This window comes from Zootoca vivipara, chromosome 10 (assembly GCF_963506605.1).
Source record: "Zootoca vivipara chromosome 10, rZooViv1.1, whole genome shotgun sequence".
Taxonomy (NCBI): domain Eukaryota; kingdom Metazoa; phylum Chordata; class Lepidosauria; order Squamata; family Lacertidae; genus Zootoca; species Zootoca vivipara.
The window spans coordinates 57,696,398-57,714,146 of record NC_083285.1 but is presented as its reverse complement, the minus strand read 5'-3'; the positions used below and the strand labels follow the sequence as shown (position 1 = coordinate 57,714,146).

Sequence of the window (17,749 nt, the reverse complement as noted above, 5' to 3'; positions counted from 1 at the left end):
TCCATGCCATGAGTACTTCTATACAACTCCATCCTGTGTCTCCCCCTACCCCAACCCCACAAACATCTTTGATGACCCTTTTCTCCACCACCTCTAAAGCCCAAAGTCCCAAATTCTGTGGCTGTCATTCGAAAGGAGCTTTCTCCAAGCTCCCAATCACTTTCCTTGTCCTTTTCAAGCTCGACGACCCCCGTCTTTGAGGTGGAATGACCAGAACTGTGTGTATGATAGTTTTATTTTCAATCCTCTCTCCTATACAGTCATACCTCATGTTACATCCGCTGCGGGTTACGTCTTTTCAGGTTACGGATGCGCCAAACCCGAAAGTCCCAGAACAGCTTACTTCTGGGTTCGGCACGTGTGCATGCGCAGAAGGCCAAATCACGCTTTGCGCATGCGCATGCGCAGAAGCGCCGAATTGCGTCACGCATGTGTGCAGACGCAGCACTTCAAGATGCGGCCTTTTCATGTTGCGAACGGGCCTCCAGAGTGGATCTCTGTATGCTGGTCTCCGACCGTAATAAATTATCTATCTATCTATCTATCTATCTATCTATCTATCTATCTATCATCTATCTATCCTCTCTCCCAATAATCCCTAGCAAAGAATCTGCTTTTCTCCCAGCTAATGTACTAAACAGTAACAGTTACCGTAGCCTAAAATCTCATATAGGACACAAACAGAATAATTTTCCTTCTTCTATGCGAATTTAGAGCAGCCAGGATATTAGCTCAAATGGTCATTAGGCATTTTAAACACGGTGTCCTTTTGTACAGTTAGAATCCTCTTGGTTCTCATCTGCCCTATTAAAGAATTGACCAGATGGAGATTTTCCTCCCCACCCCACCCCCGGCAAATCCTCATCTTTTTTTCTGCACAGGTTGTATTTAATTAAAAATGATTCTTCCTTTTAATCCTACCCCTGACATTTTATCTATCATCCAGATGTTACCACTGATCGTTTCAGCACAGAATCAGCAGGATAAAACTTACTTCTGTTCTCTGAAGGAAAAAAAAAGGGAAACCAAAGTTACAACTGAGCAAATTAAGTTATGGAGGTAGCTTCTTCTGTTCTGGTCCTCCTCAAAGTTATAAAGAGCCAGGCTTTATGGATCAGCTTGGCAGACATGAGTGGATGGGCATGGAGAAGGAAAGCTATTGCCCCCAAACTGAGATTTATCTGCTAAGAATGTCGGAGCACCAATTGAAGCCCATGCGCCTGATATTAGGGGCTGCTGCTTCTCATTTAGGGTGGCAGATTTCCAGCTTGTCTGATCTACTTTGGTTTTTACTAGAACCCCAAGAACTACCAACCAGGGCCAGATAGGTAAAGGTGAAGGTAAAGGCGCCCCTGACCATCAGGTCCAGTCGTGTCCGACTCTGGGGTTGCGACGCTCATCTCGCTCTATAGGCCGAGGGAGCCGGCGTTTGTCAGACAGCTTCCGGGTCATGTGGCCAGCATGACAAAGCTGCTTCTGGCGAACCAGAGCAGTGCATGGAAATGCCGTTTACCTTCCCGCTGGAGCGGTACCTATTTATCTACTTGCACTTTGATGTGCTTTCAAACTGCTAGGTGGGCAGGAGCTGGGACCGAGCAACGGGAGCTCACCCCGTTGCAGGGATTCGAACCGCCAACCTTCTGATCAGCAAGCCCTAGGCTCTGTGGTTTAACCCACAGCGCCACCTGGGTCCCCAGATACAAAAGGCAAATAGCTAAAATAATAATAAAACAAAGACCAGGATGCTTCCAAGTGCTCTCTGAAGCCTAGGAATTTGTTTTTCCATACCAGTGCAAAACTGAGCTCACAAACCTTTCACACACAAGACTGCTCCCGAATAGCTTTCTTCATGCCAGCAACATTATTTACAGGTGAAACTCGGAAAATTAGAATATCGTCGAAAAGTGCATTTATTTCAGTAATGCAACTTGTTATTTTTTATTTTCCTTTTAATTTTTACAAATGCTTTCTTTTGGAAATTCCGCAGTAATAAAACAAATAGTTACAATAATACAAAAATAAACATCGCTATTACATTTCATTAATTACATTCCATTTATAATTGACCCGCCTAAAGGTAAAGGTAAAGGGGCCCCTGACCATCAGGTCCAGTCGTGTCCGACTCTAGGGTTGTAGAGCTCATCTCGCTCTATAGGCCGAGGGAGCCAGCATTCGTCTGCAGACAGCTTCATTGACCCGTCTAACGACAAATAATTACAACAAATCAAGGCTTGACATATCTTGCTTTGCATGTCATGCATCTATCTCATATATTGGTTTCACCTTTTAAGTTGCATTACTGAAATAAATGCACTTTTCGAGGATATTCTAATTTCCCGAGATTCACCTGTAGATGCAGGAAGTCCTGTTATTGTTCCTGTTAAACTGGGAGTCAGAAATCCTTGTCAAGCTACTACAGATCACTCAAGAGATTGACCAGTATACCCCAGTCTACCCGTCTTCATCTCAAATTTGGGTCTCCAGCTGGACTACAACTCCCATCACCCCTGACCACTGGGACTGCTAGCTGTTGGTGCATGAGCATCTACTCTTAGATTTTCATTTCTGTCTGCAGCAGAGTTCTTTTTACAGAAGTTTTCCTGCATCTTTTATTTCTTTACAGCAGCAGCAGCAGCAGCAGCATTCCAGCTATCTCTTAGTGAAATTCCCATCACAGGAAGAAACACCATTTGGTTTCTGTTTCTAAGAGTCTTTCTTATTTACAGAACTTTACATTGGTCATTAATAAAGGGAGGGGAAAGCAAATAAAGAAACATAATCTTTTTCTCTTTTTAGCCATCCAGCCAGAGACCTGATCCTGACTCATTCACATAGCTGTACTCATTTACACTGACCCAGACTTAAGTTGATTGCATGCCCTGCTAAGGACACCTGTTGCTGGGGGAAATTTCCATTGCCTAGCATCTTGTCCAAGGCCATTTACAAGTTTCTTCTAGAATATTCCAACACTAGCTTGGTTTGATGGGAGTTGTAGTCCAACAATGGCTGGAGACCCAAGTTTTGAGAAACACTGTTCTAGGCAGCCCTGCAATCCTGCACCCCCCCTTTTTTTTAAAGCAAGCCAAATGTTTCTTTTTGAGTTGGCAGTTCCATGCAATGGTGGCAGCGGGAACTGGAAGTCTAAGAGAGAAAAGGGGGAAAATCCGAAGTCTGCCCCAGTGCCTGAGCCCCACTTCCTTCCCCAGCAAAAGGCAGCAACAAAATAAGGCACAAAGCTCGTGGTGGCCTGATCTTTAGAAAGGTAGCGATTATTTTTAGTTAAATCGCGTGTGCACGGTAATTAATCTCAAGCGAAACAGGAGAACAATCCCTGCACAGAATATTTTTTTTATTTAAACATATGTTCTTAAAATGTCAAGCAATTTATTTCTGCAAAGTTAGAAGTTGAGACAAGATTTCATGAAGTATAATCCCATCCTTTCTTATATTTTTTTTTAAAAAACCCCACCAGAGGCTCAGATTTAAGGCACGTGAAACAATTCTGCACAGTATTTGTACACGATTCCTCCCTCCGCCAGCCTACAAAGAATTAAAAGGACTTTAAAAGCAAATGGGAAATTTGTGGACAGGTCTGTGTACTGCATTTCAGAGTTCTGTTGAGTTCCTGTATGTGCAATGCTCTCTGCGAAAGCAGGAGAGGTTTCCAGCTCAAGAGCAGGTCGCTTGCATGCCTGTCGGGATCGCTCATTCAGAAAAATCCCCCAAATATCTCAATGAACGGGAAAGCTCCTGCTTTTCTGTGTGCTGCTGCCCTTTCCCTGTGCTCCAGAATCACTGGGCTCAGCTCCAAGGCATGTGCTTGTAGACTCTTGTGTAAGGGTGCGGCTGAGGTTGAGTTATGGTTTTAGCAGCCCGTAAATGCCATGCACCTTGCTGGATCTCAAAAAAAGTAGAGTACAGTGGGACCTCAACTTATGAACGACTCGACAACTGAATTTTTCGACTTACGAATGGGGCTCATGGCCGCACGCTTATGAATGTCTCGACATCCGGGGGGGGGGAACCACAGCGGTTTTAGATAGGGATTTTTCAACTTACAAATTTTTAGATAGGGTTGCTTCGACTTACTAATTTTCCCGTTTCCAATGCATTCCTATAGGAAATCGCGTTTCCAATGGCGTTTTTTGACTTATGAATTTTTCGACTTACGAAGGTGCCTTCGGAACGGATTAAACTTGTAAGTCGAGGCACCACTGTATCCTGTACAATGTGGAGTACAGTAGGTTGCAATCCAGGACGGAGGAACTACTTCCCACAGTCCAATCCCGAGTTTGCTATTCCATTGGCTGTCTTGTTCTTGGGGGGGGGGTAAGACTGGTCCTGCGTATCTGCGTGCAGAATCTGGCTACCGTCCGAGTTAACTTTTGCTCCTTTCCTAATAGCAGGGCATTTAGTTTGGTCTTATCTGGGAGGTCGGCCAGGCTCTCCAGAATGGGGGCGATGGTATCTCTGCGTGCCTTATCGCACAGAGGGCATCTAAAAAAAAAGATGTTCAGGGCTGCCTACTTCCCCCAATGGGCAGAAGCAGAGTCTCTGCTCGTATGGAAGGAGCCTAACAGCACTGGCAAGGGCAATGCCGAGCTTTGGGCAAGCGTGAAGGCTCTTCTTGAGTTTCTGGATTCTAGGTAAAAGAGATACGCTTCCGGGGCAGCAACGTATTTCTCGTTTTCAGCTATGTTGAAATCCGGGGACCTCATGCTGTCCAGCTGTCTCTCCGTGTCCACAATTCTTTGTCTGACCTATATAAATGAATCTTTTTGTTCTTGTTTAGACTAGTAACACCTCCCCGGCTCCCACTGAATACATCAAAAGTTGCTTCGGAGACTCTGGAGACTTTCAGATATCACTTGCAATTCAGTTTAGGTGGCAGGTGGGCATAAATAAGAGCTTCTTCTTTTTAATGCCTGCCGTTTGCATTATTTTGGGAACAGACCTGAAGCCTGCAGCCCAGCTTTAGAGAAGGGGCAGGCAGTCTCAGACACTTGACTCTCAAAAGAGTATGCAACTCTGTCCATCCTGATATTGGAGACCATGTTATAGTTTATTTCAGGGCCACCTTAAGGCAGCCTATGCAATGGGGAAGAGGGGTGGGTGGGAAACAGCAGTACAAAAAACAAACCCATTAATACAAAATTCACACTAAATTAATCATTTGATCATCTCTTTGCCCCTCTCCCCTCCCGCTGGTATTAATGTTGCAGTGAATGAGGCACAGCAAAATTGACCTGGGAAAACCTTCAAAATCCAGAATTTCTCTTATAATCATGAGCACTTGTCCGGCTTAGTGAAAAAGTGAGTCAGAAGCCCCTTGCCCTTTAATCCTTTCCCAAGCACATCTTGGACTTGTTTGCAAGAAAGGATTCGAGGACGTTGCTTGCTTACGCCTCTTCTGTGTATCCCCCTTTTTCTTCTTTTTCCTTCTCTCTCTTTCATATCATGAATTAGTCGCTGGTCTAAGCCATAGGCAGGTCATAGTAAGCTGCGTATCTGCCGGTCACATGGTGGTAAATCTGCAGAGTGGGGGGAGGGCAGTTGGGGAGGAAACGAGTTTACCGGAGCAGTAATGGAAAAGATGGAATTAAACAGGTGTAACAAAGCCGACAAATTAAGGGCAGGTTAACAAGAAGGCGGATGCAATTTATAGACTTTTAATTACTCACACCGATAAAAATAGCACTTCACCCAAGTTTTCTGAAGACATCTCCTTTGAGCATAAAATACACAAGATGATCTCATTCTGTCCTGTTTTTTGCTCCATATTTTATTTATTTGGGAAAATTTGTGGGCCGCTCCTCTCCAAGGAACAGCAGCACACATGGGGCTCATTTAACATTGCGACAACCCTGCAAGGCAGGTCAAGCCAAGAGTGTGTGGTTTACCTGAAACTACCTAGGAGGGCTTCATGGCCAAGTGGGTCTCTAGTCACTCCACCTCACTGGCCCTTTCCAGGGAGAAAGTGCAATTTGTGTTTGGGTCCTGCCAAATTGGGGTGTGTGTGTGTGTGTGAATAACAATTTTTCAAGCTTGGTCTGAAACCACTTGATTTATTCCAAAAAATTGCATTGGGCCTAATACATCTGTGAGGTTCTCTCCTTTCCCCTTTATGTGACTGTTGCCTTCCCGTTTACATCTTTTGCACATCCAAATCCATCTCCCAGAGCACCAGAGCAACTCTCATGACTGTGCCATTCATATTACAAGCCTCAGCCCTCAGCAGTGGCAAAGTTACTTGGGGCTGATGCGCTTACTCAAACCCGAAATCACACAAAGCATGTGGGGTGTGAAGGATCAGCCATCGCAGTCAGTCCTGGGGCTTGCCTCCCCCCCCCCCAGGAAGTCTTCCGCTTCGCACATTACATGCTTCCAGTGGTGGCTGCAAAAAAAAACCCTATTCCTCTCAGAGAGCTACAATCCCCAGAATGGTTTAGCAAATCAATCCCTCTCTTCCCAGGGAACACTGGGAATCGTAGCTTTGAGAAGGGGAATAAGGTAAAGGGCAAATGCACCCCTGACCGTTAAGTCCAGTCGCGGACGGCTCTAGGGTTGTGGCGCTCATCTCGCTTTACTGGTCGAGGAAGCCAGCATACAGCTTCCGGGTCATGTGGCCAGCATGACTAAGCCGCTTCTGGCGAACCAGAGCAGCGCACGGAAAGGCCGTTTACCTTCCCGCTGGAGCGGTACCTATTTATCTACTTGCACTTTGATGTGCTTTCAAACTGCTAGCTGAGCAGGAGCAGGGACCGAGCAACGGGAGCTCACCCCGTTGCAGGGATTTGAACCGCCGACCTTCTGCAAGCCCTAGGCTCTGTGGTTTAGACCACAGTGCCGCCTGCATCCCTGTGAGGGGGAATAGAGGTCTCCTAACAACACACTTAACAAAATAATACTTCCCAGAATTGTTTCGGGGAAGTTGCGGCTCTTAAAAGTGGCACAATACTGCTTTAAATGTGTAGTGCAGATGGTGGCCCTAGTTGGGTAGAGTTTGGTGCTGATAGTGCCCAAGGTTACAGGTTCGATCCCCATATGGAACAGCTGAATATTTCTGCATTGCAGGAAGGTGATCCTCAGGGTTTCTTCCAATTCTACAATTCTATGATACACACACACATTTGGCAACAGATTGTTTCCAAAAGTGTTTTTTTTAAGGAAAATAGGAAAGTGCCCTATACCGAGTCAGGCTACTTGTGCATCAAGCTTAGAGTTGTCAACTTTGACTGGCAGTGGCTCTCCAGGATGTTGAGCAAGCACCTTTCCCATTGCTCAGCTGCAGAGTGTGTGGGACTTTGTATGCAGAAAAGTTCAGGTTCCATCCCCCCTATCTCCATTTAAAAGGATCAGGTGGTGGTTGGTGGGGAATAGACCTGAGAGCTGCTTCCAGCCAGAGTCGACAATATTGGGTTTGACAGCTTCCGCTATTCCATCATCCGCTACCTGGGTTGTTGTTTTTAATGGATATGTCAGGGATTGAACCTGGGACCTTCTGCATGCAATGCAAGTGCTCTTCCTTTGAGCTCTCGGCCTTCTCCATTAAAAACCTTCCAGCACTTTGAATGAATGAATGAATGAATGAATGAATGAAGCTGGGGATAAAGGAAAGGGAGGGAGGAGATGGCAAGAGGGGCCCAGACTCACACTGCTTGTCTGGGGTCTCTTGAAAAGCAGATGGTGGGAACTGAATCTATGGCATCACAAACGCACAGCACAAGATCTTCACATGGGTTATACGATGGGTAACATGGTACAAAATGAACATATTACAACTGTGCAGAACCACCTTGCCTCCCCAAATGAGGTGGATCAGAACTACTGTAATTGGTAAACACCGCCAATTAAAAAGCGAGGCTCCATTATAAGCAGCAGTGTTAAAAAAAAGAGAGAGAGAGTTCTCAAAAGGCAATTTTAAAAGTCTGTACTACAAAAGTTAAAACCACATGGTTTTTTATTGGAGGTGGGATAATACACCATTAGTAGGAATAATAACCTAAAAATGTAGCATCAACACCAACAACTGGGAAACACTGGCCTGTGAGGTCTCCAGTTGGAGAACAGCCTTTACCAAAGGTGTCATGGGCTCTGAAGATGCTCGAACTCAGAACAAGAGGGAGAAATGCGCTAAGAGGAAGGCACATTTGGCAAACCCTCACCGTGATCAACTCCTGCCCGGAAACGTATGTACCCACTGTGGAAGGACGTGTGGATCCAGAATTGGCCTCCACAGTCACTTACGGACTTACTGTTAAAACCGTGTTCATGGAAGACAATCTTACTCAGCTACAAGTGATCGCCAAAGAAGAATTAGTAGGAATACTAACCTGTCTCTCAATATCTCCCAGCAAAGTGCTGGCCCCCAGGCGAAAGAGTTCTGGCTTTAGCCACTCATCTCCTAGTTCTTCCTTCATCAGCGAGAGCCAGATCAGGGCATCTTTGGCCGTGCGAATGCCTCCCGCAGGCTTAAAGCCAACCTTGATTTAAGAAAGAACAGGAAACAGGAAATTAAAATAAATACAGGAAATTGGCCTAGATAGGAATCTGCATATCCGTATACAATATCCGTATAATGGTATCCTGCCCCCACTGGAGACTCAGTGTCTACATGCGCCCCAGTAAGATTTGGAAGGCTGTCAAGAGATGAGGCCTCATCTGTGGTGGCCTCTCATCTATGGAACTCGCTTCTATATGAATTCCCTACTTAGCCCCTTTTGGTTCAGGCATTTATATCCTATGATTTTTATTCAGCTCTGTAAAAGCGTAACACATACAGTCGTACCTTGGAAGTCGAACGGAATCCGTTCCGGAAGTCCATTCAACTTCCAAAACGTTCGACTCCTGCAGCCAATTGGAAGACACGATGGACGTTCGGGTGCCAAAGAACGTTCACAAACCGGAACAATCAATTCCGGGTTTGCGGCATTCAGGAGTCAAAATTTTCGTCTCGCAAGGCGTTCAGGATCCAAGGTACGACTGTATTGAAAAAGAAACAGAAAATTGATAGCACCGCATTCATAATTGGGTATTTCAGCATCTGGGGGATCACATACTCCCTGTCTCTAGCTTGTCCGCCTTACTTTTCCCCAAACACAGCTCCTCTCCATGACCTTTCCTCAAGGGGAGGGCCATAGGTTCAGTGGGCAAACATCTGTTTTACATGCACAAGGCTCCAGGTTCAATCCCCTACATGAAACCCAAGAGTTGCTGCAAATCAGTGTATGCACTGAGCTAGATGGACCAATGGTCTGACTCTGTGTCAGGCAGTTTCATATAATGTACCGGAGGCTCCTCCTCATGTTCCCACAACTTTCAGGAATGCGCAGAGAAGCGGGCCTCAGAAACACCGATATACAAACAGTAGCTCTGTCAGGGGGACTCCTTACAGGGAGTCTCCCCCCATCATCCTGACACCAGCACTTCGCCCAGCAGCACTTCGCCCAACAATGCCTTATGAGGAAAGGCTTAGGGAGCTGGGTATGTTTAGCCTGGAGAAGAGAAGGTTAAGGGGTGATATGATAGCCATGTTCAAATATATAAAAGGATGTCATATAGAGGAGGGTGAAAGGTTGTTTTCTGCTGCTCCAGGGAAGCGGACACGGAGCAATGGATTCAAACTACAAGAAAGAAGATTCTACCTAAACATTAGGAAGAACTTCCTGACAGTAAGAGCTGTTCGACAGTGGGATTTGCTGCCAAGAAGTGTGGTAGAGTCTCCTTCTTTGGAGGTCTTTAAGCAGAGGCTTGACAGCCATATGTCAGGAATGCTTTGATGGTGTTTCCTGCTTGGCAGGGGGTTGGACTGGATGGCCCTTGTGGTCTCTTCCAACTCTATGATTCTATGATTCTATGAGTCAGGAGGAGGGAATGAGGAATGGAGCGGAATGGAGAGAGGGCTCAGTGAGGTGTCTGAGCCCTGGCAACGCTAGGGGGAACAGAGCGTGCAGGAGGGGCTCAGAGATGTGTCAGAGCCCTGGCACTGCTCTGGTCGAGGGTCAGCGGATGAGGGACTCAGCGAAACGTCAGAGCCCAGGCGCCGCCCCAGCCAGCAAGAGGGGAAACCTCTCCTTCCGGCGCCCGAATTGAGGCGCACGCCAACACGTAGGGCGAAGGGGCAGCGTTTTGGGGTGCCCAGGCTTTTACGCTGGCCGAAAAGCAGGAGGAAGCCATTGCCGGGTTCTGAATCGGACTAGGCAGTCATGTTATCTGTTATCTCTGCACTGTAAATAGTATGCACAATAAAATCCTTAAAGACAGTGCGGACCAGAGCGTCTTTACTCAAGAGTGGCCGCAACAACCCTCCATCTGCAACCCTTTGGATTCTGGCTGCCATCTTGGGTTTGGTTTCTTTTAGTTAAAACATTCATGTTCCCCGCAAATAATTACATTTATTTTCACCCAAAGCTACCTATTACTATCCTGTCTCTCATTCTGTTTGCCGACTTTCTACAGAATCCATCTGACTGCCAGAATGCACCACACACACACATATATCTATATATAATAAATGTTTCATTCAAGAGCTGAAAAAGTCGGGCTACTTTCCCCCTGCTGTTTCACAGCATTTCATTATTTTGTTTAATAAGTTCATCTCCTTGAGAATTTTTTCTCGTCACCTTATATTATTAAAAGTAATAAGTTTCTCTGGACTGGGGGATTTCCCAACAGAAAAACCAATTTGTGTGTGTCCTTCAATAATGACAGGAAAAGATTATTTCCCATTATGCTGCACACTTTTCATATCACTGCCGCAGCTTATCATTCAATAAATGTTACCCTGCCACCCGCTTCTGTCCTCGGAAGAAGTTTAATTTCTACATTAACCTGTTTTTATTGGCCAACGCCTTGTTGGAAAAGCATCTGTACAGCAGCCAAATTGGTTTGTTAAGGAAACCATTTAGAAATCTCTTGTCAGTGATAAAATTGTCTTCGTTTAATAAAAAGGATATAAACTCAGTTTACATCTAATTTTTATTATTATTATTTCCTGAGCAGGTGCATGCACCACACACTTTTGGTTAATAGAACTTTAAACACACACACGTCTGCTTAAATGAACGATAAATTAAACAGTTATTTTAATGACATGCAAAACCTCCATGGAGGCAAGGCATAGGACCAAGTTACATGTGCTACCACCGCCCAATTACCACAGAGCCTTGAGACAATACACAATAGTTGCCACAGCAGCTCAAAACAAAAGGTGGCGCCTTCTATGAAGTGCCCAAGTATCATTACTTAAAGCCCAGAGGATTCACCAGCTTGCACAATGGTTAGGGAGGGTATCTCTATCCAAGGAGTCAGGTGTGTGTTTATATGCCAAGCAGCAGGAGTTGGCATTATTGGCACGTGATGAGGTCCATCCCCAAGCAGAAGGGCTGGGTCATGACCCTGGAGTCACATTTCCCATCTTCAGGGGAGGAGACCAAGGATTCGACTGAAGCAGAGTTGCTCCTCCTACCGTGTTTCCCCTTTTTTAATACGTAGTCATAAAGTAAGCCAGGGCAGGATTTTTAAGCAGTTGTGAAATCTAAGACACCCCCTGAAAATAAGCCATACCTTGTTGCGTTCCTTTAGAGCGCAAGCGCTCGCCTGGCAGGGTAGAGTTACACGGAGGGATGCGGAGGAGGGAAAGCGTTCCCCCCTCCCCCATCCCTGCCAGTTTCCATGTCCTGAGGCTGAGCGGCGGCGGGAGGCCCGCGGGTCCTTCCGCGCCGCCAGGGCGACGGACGCCGGCGAGAGCGCTGCTGGCTCCTTCCGTGCCGACGGAGTGTCGTGGGCTGCATGGCCCAAAGCTGAGCGGCGGCGGGAGGCCCGCAGGTCCTTCCGCGCCGCAGGGGCGACGGACGCCGGCGAGAGCGCTGCTGGCTCCTTCCGTGCCGACGGAGTGTCGTGGGCTGCATGGCCCAAAGCTGAGCGGCGGCGGGAGGCCCGCAGGTCCTTCCGCGCCGCAGGGGCGACGGACGCCGGCGAGAGCGCTGCTGGCTCCTTCCGTGCCGATGGAGTGTCGTGGGCTGCATGGCCCAAAGCTGAGCAGTGGTGGGAGGTCCGCAGGTCCTTTCGCGCCACCGGGGTGACGGGCGGCGAGAGCACTGCTGGCCCCTTCCGCCGGATCAAGGAAGCGGCCTGCCGGGTCGGTGCCCAGCAGCGCCGCGCGGAGCACCAGATCGAGTAAGCGGCCTGCAGAGTCAGCGCCCAGCAGCGCCGCACAGAGCACCGCCTCCTCAATCCAGCTCGGGGCTGCTGGGCACTGACTCGATCTGGTGCTCCGCGCAGCGCTGCTGGGCACCGACCCGGCAGGCCGCTTCCTTCATCCGGCTGAAGGGGCCAGCAGTGCTCCCACTGCCATCCGTCATCCCGGCGGCGCGGAAGGACCCGCGGACCTCCCGCCGCCACTCAGCTTCGGGCCATGCAGCCCACAACGCTCCGGCGGCGCGGAAGGGACCAGCAGCGCTTCCGCCGGCGCCCTGGTGGCAGGGAAGGACCCGCGGACCTCCCGCCGCCACTCAGCTTCGGGCCATGCAGCCCACGACGCTCCGGCGGCGCGGAAGGGACCAGCAGCGCTTCCGCCGGTGCCCTGGTGGCAGGGAAGGACCCGCGGACCTCCTGCCGCCGCTCAGCTTCGGGCCATGCAGGCCAACCAGACCCAGTAGGCCGCCTCCGGGATCTGGCAGCAGCAGGAGGCGGCTTGCTGCGCGTCCCGAGCCCTGAGCCAGCAGGACCCAGTAAGGAGGTACCGTACTTATAGTAACAATAAAAAAGACACCCCCCGAAAATAAGCCATAGGCTTATTTTCTTGAGTGAAATAAACATAAGACGGTGTCTTATAATGTGGGAAACACGGTATTTGAGGTTCGGCCAGACGGTGACTGCTGCTGAAACAACATTCCTGCTCTGCTCGTTTTTGAGCCCTGCATGGAGCTGTCCAGGGTGCCAATGAAGCCTCGCTTCTGCACTGCTGAGCCCATTGCTCAACGAGAAAGAACTGCCCAAGGCAAAAATCTGGAGCTCCCTGCCCCTTCTGCTCCAACTCTGGGCTGCCCCAGCCTCTTCACCTTCTATTTCTCCAAGTAAGAGCACAGCAACAGGCGTGAGGAGGAGCTTGCCACACCCTCTCCCTCTGGGCCATAGTACAGAGTGGGCCCCAAGGGGGTGGCACTGAGGAGGACGTAGGCCTGTTCCAAGAGCAGGGCATATTGAGGACATCTTACACAGAGATTCCACCAAACCCCAGTGCCAACATTGCCAGATATCAAGGCGGTGGTGCTCTCACCATGCTCACTGAAGAATTGAGCGAACATTTCTCCACCCCCCCCAAAAAAAACATGTTTCAAGGGAACCTCAGAGCAGTGACCATTGAGTAAAAGGCCGAAGGAATGGGGTGCGATGTCCCTAGTGAAGAGGTGGTTCTCTTGCAAGAATCAGAGAGCAAGTACAGGATGACACAGCCAGGTTACTCCTACTGCCAAACTCTATGCCTTCCACCCTTCCACATACACATGACTAGGAAACAAGCCGCACCAGCAACAAAATGTTGCTGCATAAAATGCTCTTCTACAAACTCTGCAATCATACTATTTCCCATTCTATCCCTGCTCCTGCCCACTTTTCCTGCCCATCAGTCAGTCAGCGTTCAGCAGCCACCAAGCAGTCCTCGCTGGAGCGTTTTCAGGGTTCGCAACCTCCGTCGTCGTAGTATTTTTCCTCCAAATGTATTTTTACTTCTGCAAGCCTCTGGGTTCTCCCAAAGCTACTAATATCACCCCCTTGTGGCCAGATGGTGCTGCTTGGGCTACGTAAGTCAAGAGAATGAGTTTTCTATTAGAATACAAGATTGGAGATATTTGCTTCTCATTCTTCTGAGATAAAAGGTCTTCAAAAAAGTCCTATTCTGTATGAACCCTCCGTCCTGTCTCTGGGCTTCCATTCAGAAGGAGAAAGCACTACAGCTCTGTGTCACAGCCGGTCAGTGTGGTGTGGTGTATAACTTAGAGGAGTGTAGCTCAAACTTGGGTCCTGAGCTGTATTTGGACTACAACTCCCACCATCCCTAACTATCAGCGGTCTGGGATGATGGGAGTTGTAGTCCGACAACAGCTGGGGACCCAAGTTTGAGAAACACTGGGTTAGAGAGTATCAGGCTAGGAAGAGGAGGAGGAGGAGGAGGAGGAGGAGGAGGAGGAGGAGGAGGAGGAGGAGGAGGAGGAGGAGGAGGAGGAGGAGGAGGAGAAGAAGAAGAAGAAGAAGAAGAAGAAGAAGAAGAAGAAGAAGAAGAAGAAGAAGAAGAAGAAGAAGAAGAAGAAGAAGAAGAAGAAGAAGAAGAAGAAGAAGAAGTGGTAGAGTAGGAGTATGGATTTGATATCCCGCTTTATCACTACCCTAAGGAGTCTCAAAGCGGCTAACATTCTCCTTTCCCTTCCTCCCCCACAACAAACACTCTGTGAGGTGAGTGAGGCTGAGAGACTTCAGAGAAGTGTGACTAGCTCAAGGTCACCCAGCAGCTGCATGTGGAGGAGTGGAGAAGCGAGCCCGGTTCACCAGATTACGAGTCCACCGCTCTTAACCACTACACCACACTGGCTCTGAGGAGACACCAGTTCAAATCCCCCACTCTGCCAGGAAGCTCACTTGGGTGACCAGGGTCTAGTCACCATCTTTCAGTCTCACCTTGCTTATAGGGTTGTCATGAGGAAAACAATGGGTGGGCGGGGGGGGGGGGGAGAAACGGTTTATGGCACTTTGGTGGAGCGGCAGGATAAAAATGTAGGTAGTTAATAAATAGGTCTGGCAGTTCAGAGACCCTAAAGCATGGATAGAGGAACCTGTGGCCTTCTAAATCTTGCTAGATCACAACTCTCATAATTCCCGACTGCTAGCCATGCAGGTTTGGGCTCATGGGACTTGGAGTCCAACGAAGTCTGGAGGGCAACAGGGAAGCTTTTCATATTCGATGTTTTGGTGTGCTTATTGTTGGGCTCCTTGATCACTGCAGATGGTGACAGCAGTCACGAAATTAAAAGACGTCTGCTTCTTGGGAGAAAAGCAATGACAAACCTAGACAGCATCTTAAAAAGCAGAGACATCACCTTGCCAACAAAGGTCCGTATAGTTAAAGCTATGGTTTTCCCAGTAGTGATGTATGGAAGTGAGAGCTGGGCCATAAAGAAGGCTGATCGCTGAAGAATTGATGCTTTTGAATTATGGTGCTGGAGGAGACTCTTGAGAGTCCCATGGACTGCGAGAAGATCAAACCTATCCATTCTTGAGGAAATCAGCCCTGAGTGCTCACTGGAAGGACAGATCGTGAAGCTGAGGCTCCAATACTTTGGCCACCTCATAAGAAGAGAAGAATCCTTGGAAAAGACCCTGATGTTGGGAAAGATTGAGGGCACAAGGAGAAGGGGACGACAGAGGATGAGATGGTTGGACAGTGTTCTCGAAGCTACGAACATGAGTTTGACCAAACTGCGGGAGGCAGTGGAAGACAGGAGTGCCTGCCGTGCTATGGTCCATGGGGTCACGAAGAGTCGGACACGACTAAACGACTAAACAACAATTGTTGGAAGCCGCCCAGAGTGGCTGGGGCAACCCAGTCAGATGGGTGGCAACAATAATAATTATAAGAATTAATTATAAGAATTACAATGATTCCCCACCCATGGTCCAAAGCCTGTGCATCACACCAACATTGCTTTCGAGAACGCAGTCTACAATGAAAAGATGGAGATGGTACGAAGTTACCTTATAGCCAGTTTTCCAGAAGAAGTCTCTAATAGCTCTCACCATGACGAGCCCAACGGGAAAGGTAGCATTAACTGTTTCTTTTCCTGTGGAAGTCTTGATAAAATCAGAACCTGCAAGGGTGATAATAATAATAATAATAATAGAAAGGTAATAAACAGATGTGTCAGCAAAATTATCATTCTGGTTCTTAGTATGTGCAGATCCCGCTATCAGAATGCTCGTTAGCTGAAAATTCAGTTATCCAAACATAAATAATTACGCTCAAACTTTGCTGCTCACGCAGATGATTCAGATATCTGAACAGCCGGAGTTTGCCCACTTCCGTACTTGTTAGCTGGTCGGCAGCAGCCATTTTCGGGCAGGAACCACGGAGAGAGGGAGCAGTGAGAGGGATCAGGCAAGTCAGAGAGCAGGAGAGATTGGACAAATCAGTTTTCTCTCTTTTGCTGGTTGGCTGCAGCCATTTTTCAGATGAAACCATGGTGGGAGACCACAGATTAGAAATGTCCCCATAGGAAATGGTGGAAATCGTCAGCTCATTGTGCAAACGCTGACCTAACAAACGATTTCCTGGGAACGCACTGTGTTCGGAAAGCGAGAACTCCATGTACAATAAGCTTTACATTCGTCATCTGAATGTAACACCTTAACAAACCAGAAAAAGAAAGAAGTAGGAATTGGGAGGGGAGAATGTTCCTGCTTGTGAGAACAGGATGCTGGACTAGATGGGCCATTGGTCTCATCCAGCAGACTTGTCTTACGTCCTTAAATTGTTCACTGTGGAGTGCTCCTGTTCAAGATCCCAGCCAGCCAGCCACACCTTTTTCAGGATACTCCATTCCACCCCGGCCCCTGGCAATCCTTCAGGGCTGTTTTGGGGTTCCCAATCCCAATTTCAAGATATTTTTTTCCTAAACACTTTTTTATTTTTAATTCTGAAAACCTTTGGGTTCCTGCAAATTTTTCCAGTAGTATTTCCTTCTTGGGTAGCATAAGACACAGTGTCAGAAATGAGTTTCAAAAGAAGAACATAGGAAGCTGCCTTATTACTTGGTCAACCTATTATTCCAAAGGTCCGCATGAGACTTCAGTGGCAAAGGACACTTTCTGCATGCAGAAGGCCTGAGATTCAATATTTGGTGTCTGCACTTAAAAGAAGCATTCCCCAAGCGGGTGCCCTCCAGATGTTTTGGGCTACCATCATCCCTGACCATTGGGCCATGCCGGCTAGCAGTGAATGAAGGGAAGGTCAAACTAACAGCCTTCAGTTGGGTGCCATATACCAGTGGTCCTCAACCTTGGGCCTCCAGATGTTTTGAGACTACAATTCCCATCATCCCTGACCACTGGTCCTGCTAGCTAGGGATCATGGGAGTTGTAGGCCAAAAACATCTGGAGGCCCAAGGTTGAGGACCACTGCCATATACCACCGAACTACTGCCTCTTGCTGAGCTCTCTCTTTAATTGATGACCTCTTCTTCAGACAAGCAAGCCAAACTTCCTCGCACCAAATCCTACTTTTCCCTGTATTTCATTTAATTGTGGCGTTTAAGCCCTTTAGCACAATACTCCCACCACCACCACTACCACCCCTCCTCCTTGCAGGGTAAGGTAAGTCAAAGCTTTTATAAGTCTGGTAATTAGAAACCTCTATGGTACAGTTTCATTAAAAACATTCATTAAACAACATCTGCCCTTGTGTAGGGTCCCCTAATCAATTTGGTCAAACAGAAGGCCTTCTAATCGGCTGTTGATAAAAATAGAAGATGAAATTTTAATTCTAATAGATTAACCACAAACTCAAAGATAGTCTTCAAAATCCATCTCGCTCCATTCTCCAGTGGATTTAACGACTATTCAGCAACTCATTACTAAATAGAACAAGATGAACATTTTCCAGTTCATTAAAGAAATGTACTATGTATTTTTGCATTGTCCTCATGATTCGTTACAGGGAGTCTTAATTACAAGATAATGGATAATGGTTATTAAACGCAGG

The 17,749-nt window shown here is 47.5% G+C and overlaps 1 protein-coding gene across 2 annotated transcripts in view; it reads right to left on the bottom strand.

Annotated features, from left to right (window-relative positions):
* Positions 1-1,892: 1,892 nt before the first annotated feature.
* DERA (deoxyribose-phosphate aldolase) overlaps positions 1,893-17,749 on the bottom strand; it is a 52,263-nt gene continuing 36,406 nt past the window's right edge. Inside the window, exons 7-9 of one of the 2 annotated variants that reach the window (XM_035127592.2) lie at positions 15,748-15,860; positions 8,334-8,483; positions 1,893-5,531 (exon numbers count right to left, since the gene is read on the bottom strand). In XM_035127592.2, coding sequence (XP_034983483.2) covers positions 5,475-5,531; positions 8,334-8,483; positions 15,748-15,860 — 320 coding nt within the window. In that variant the 3' untranslated portion in view covers positions 1,893-5,474. The other variant, XM_060280024.1, reaches the window with a different exon arrangement.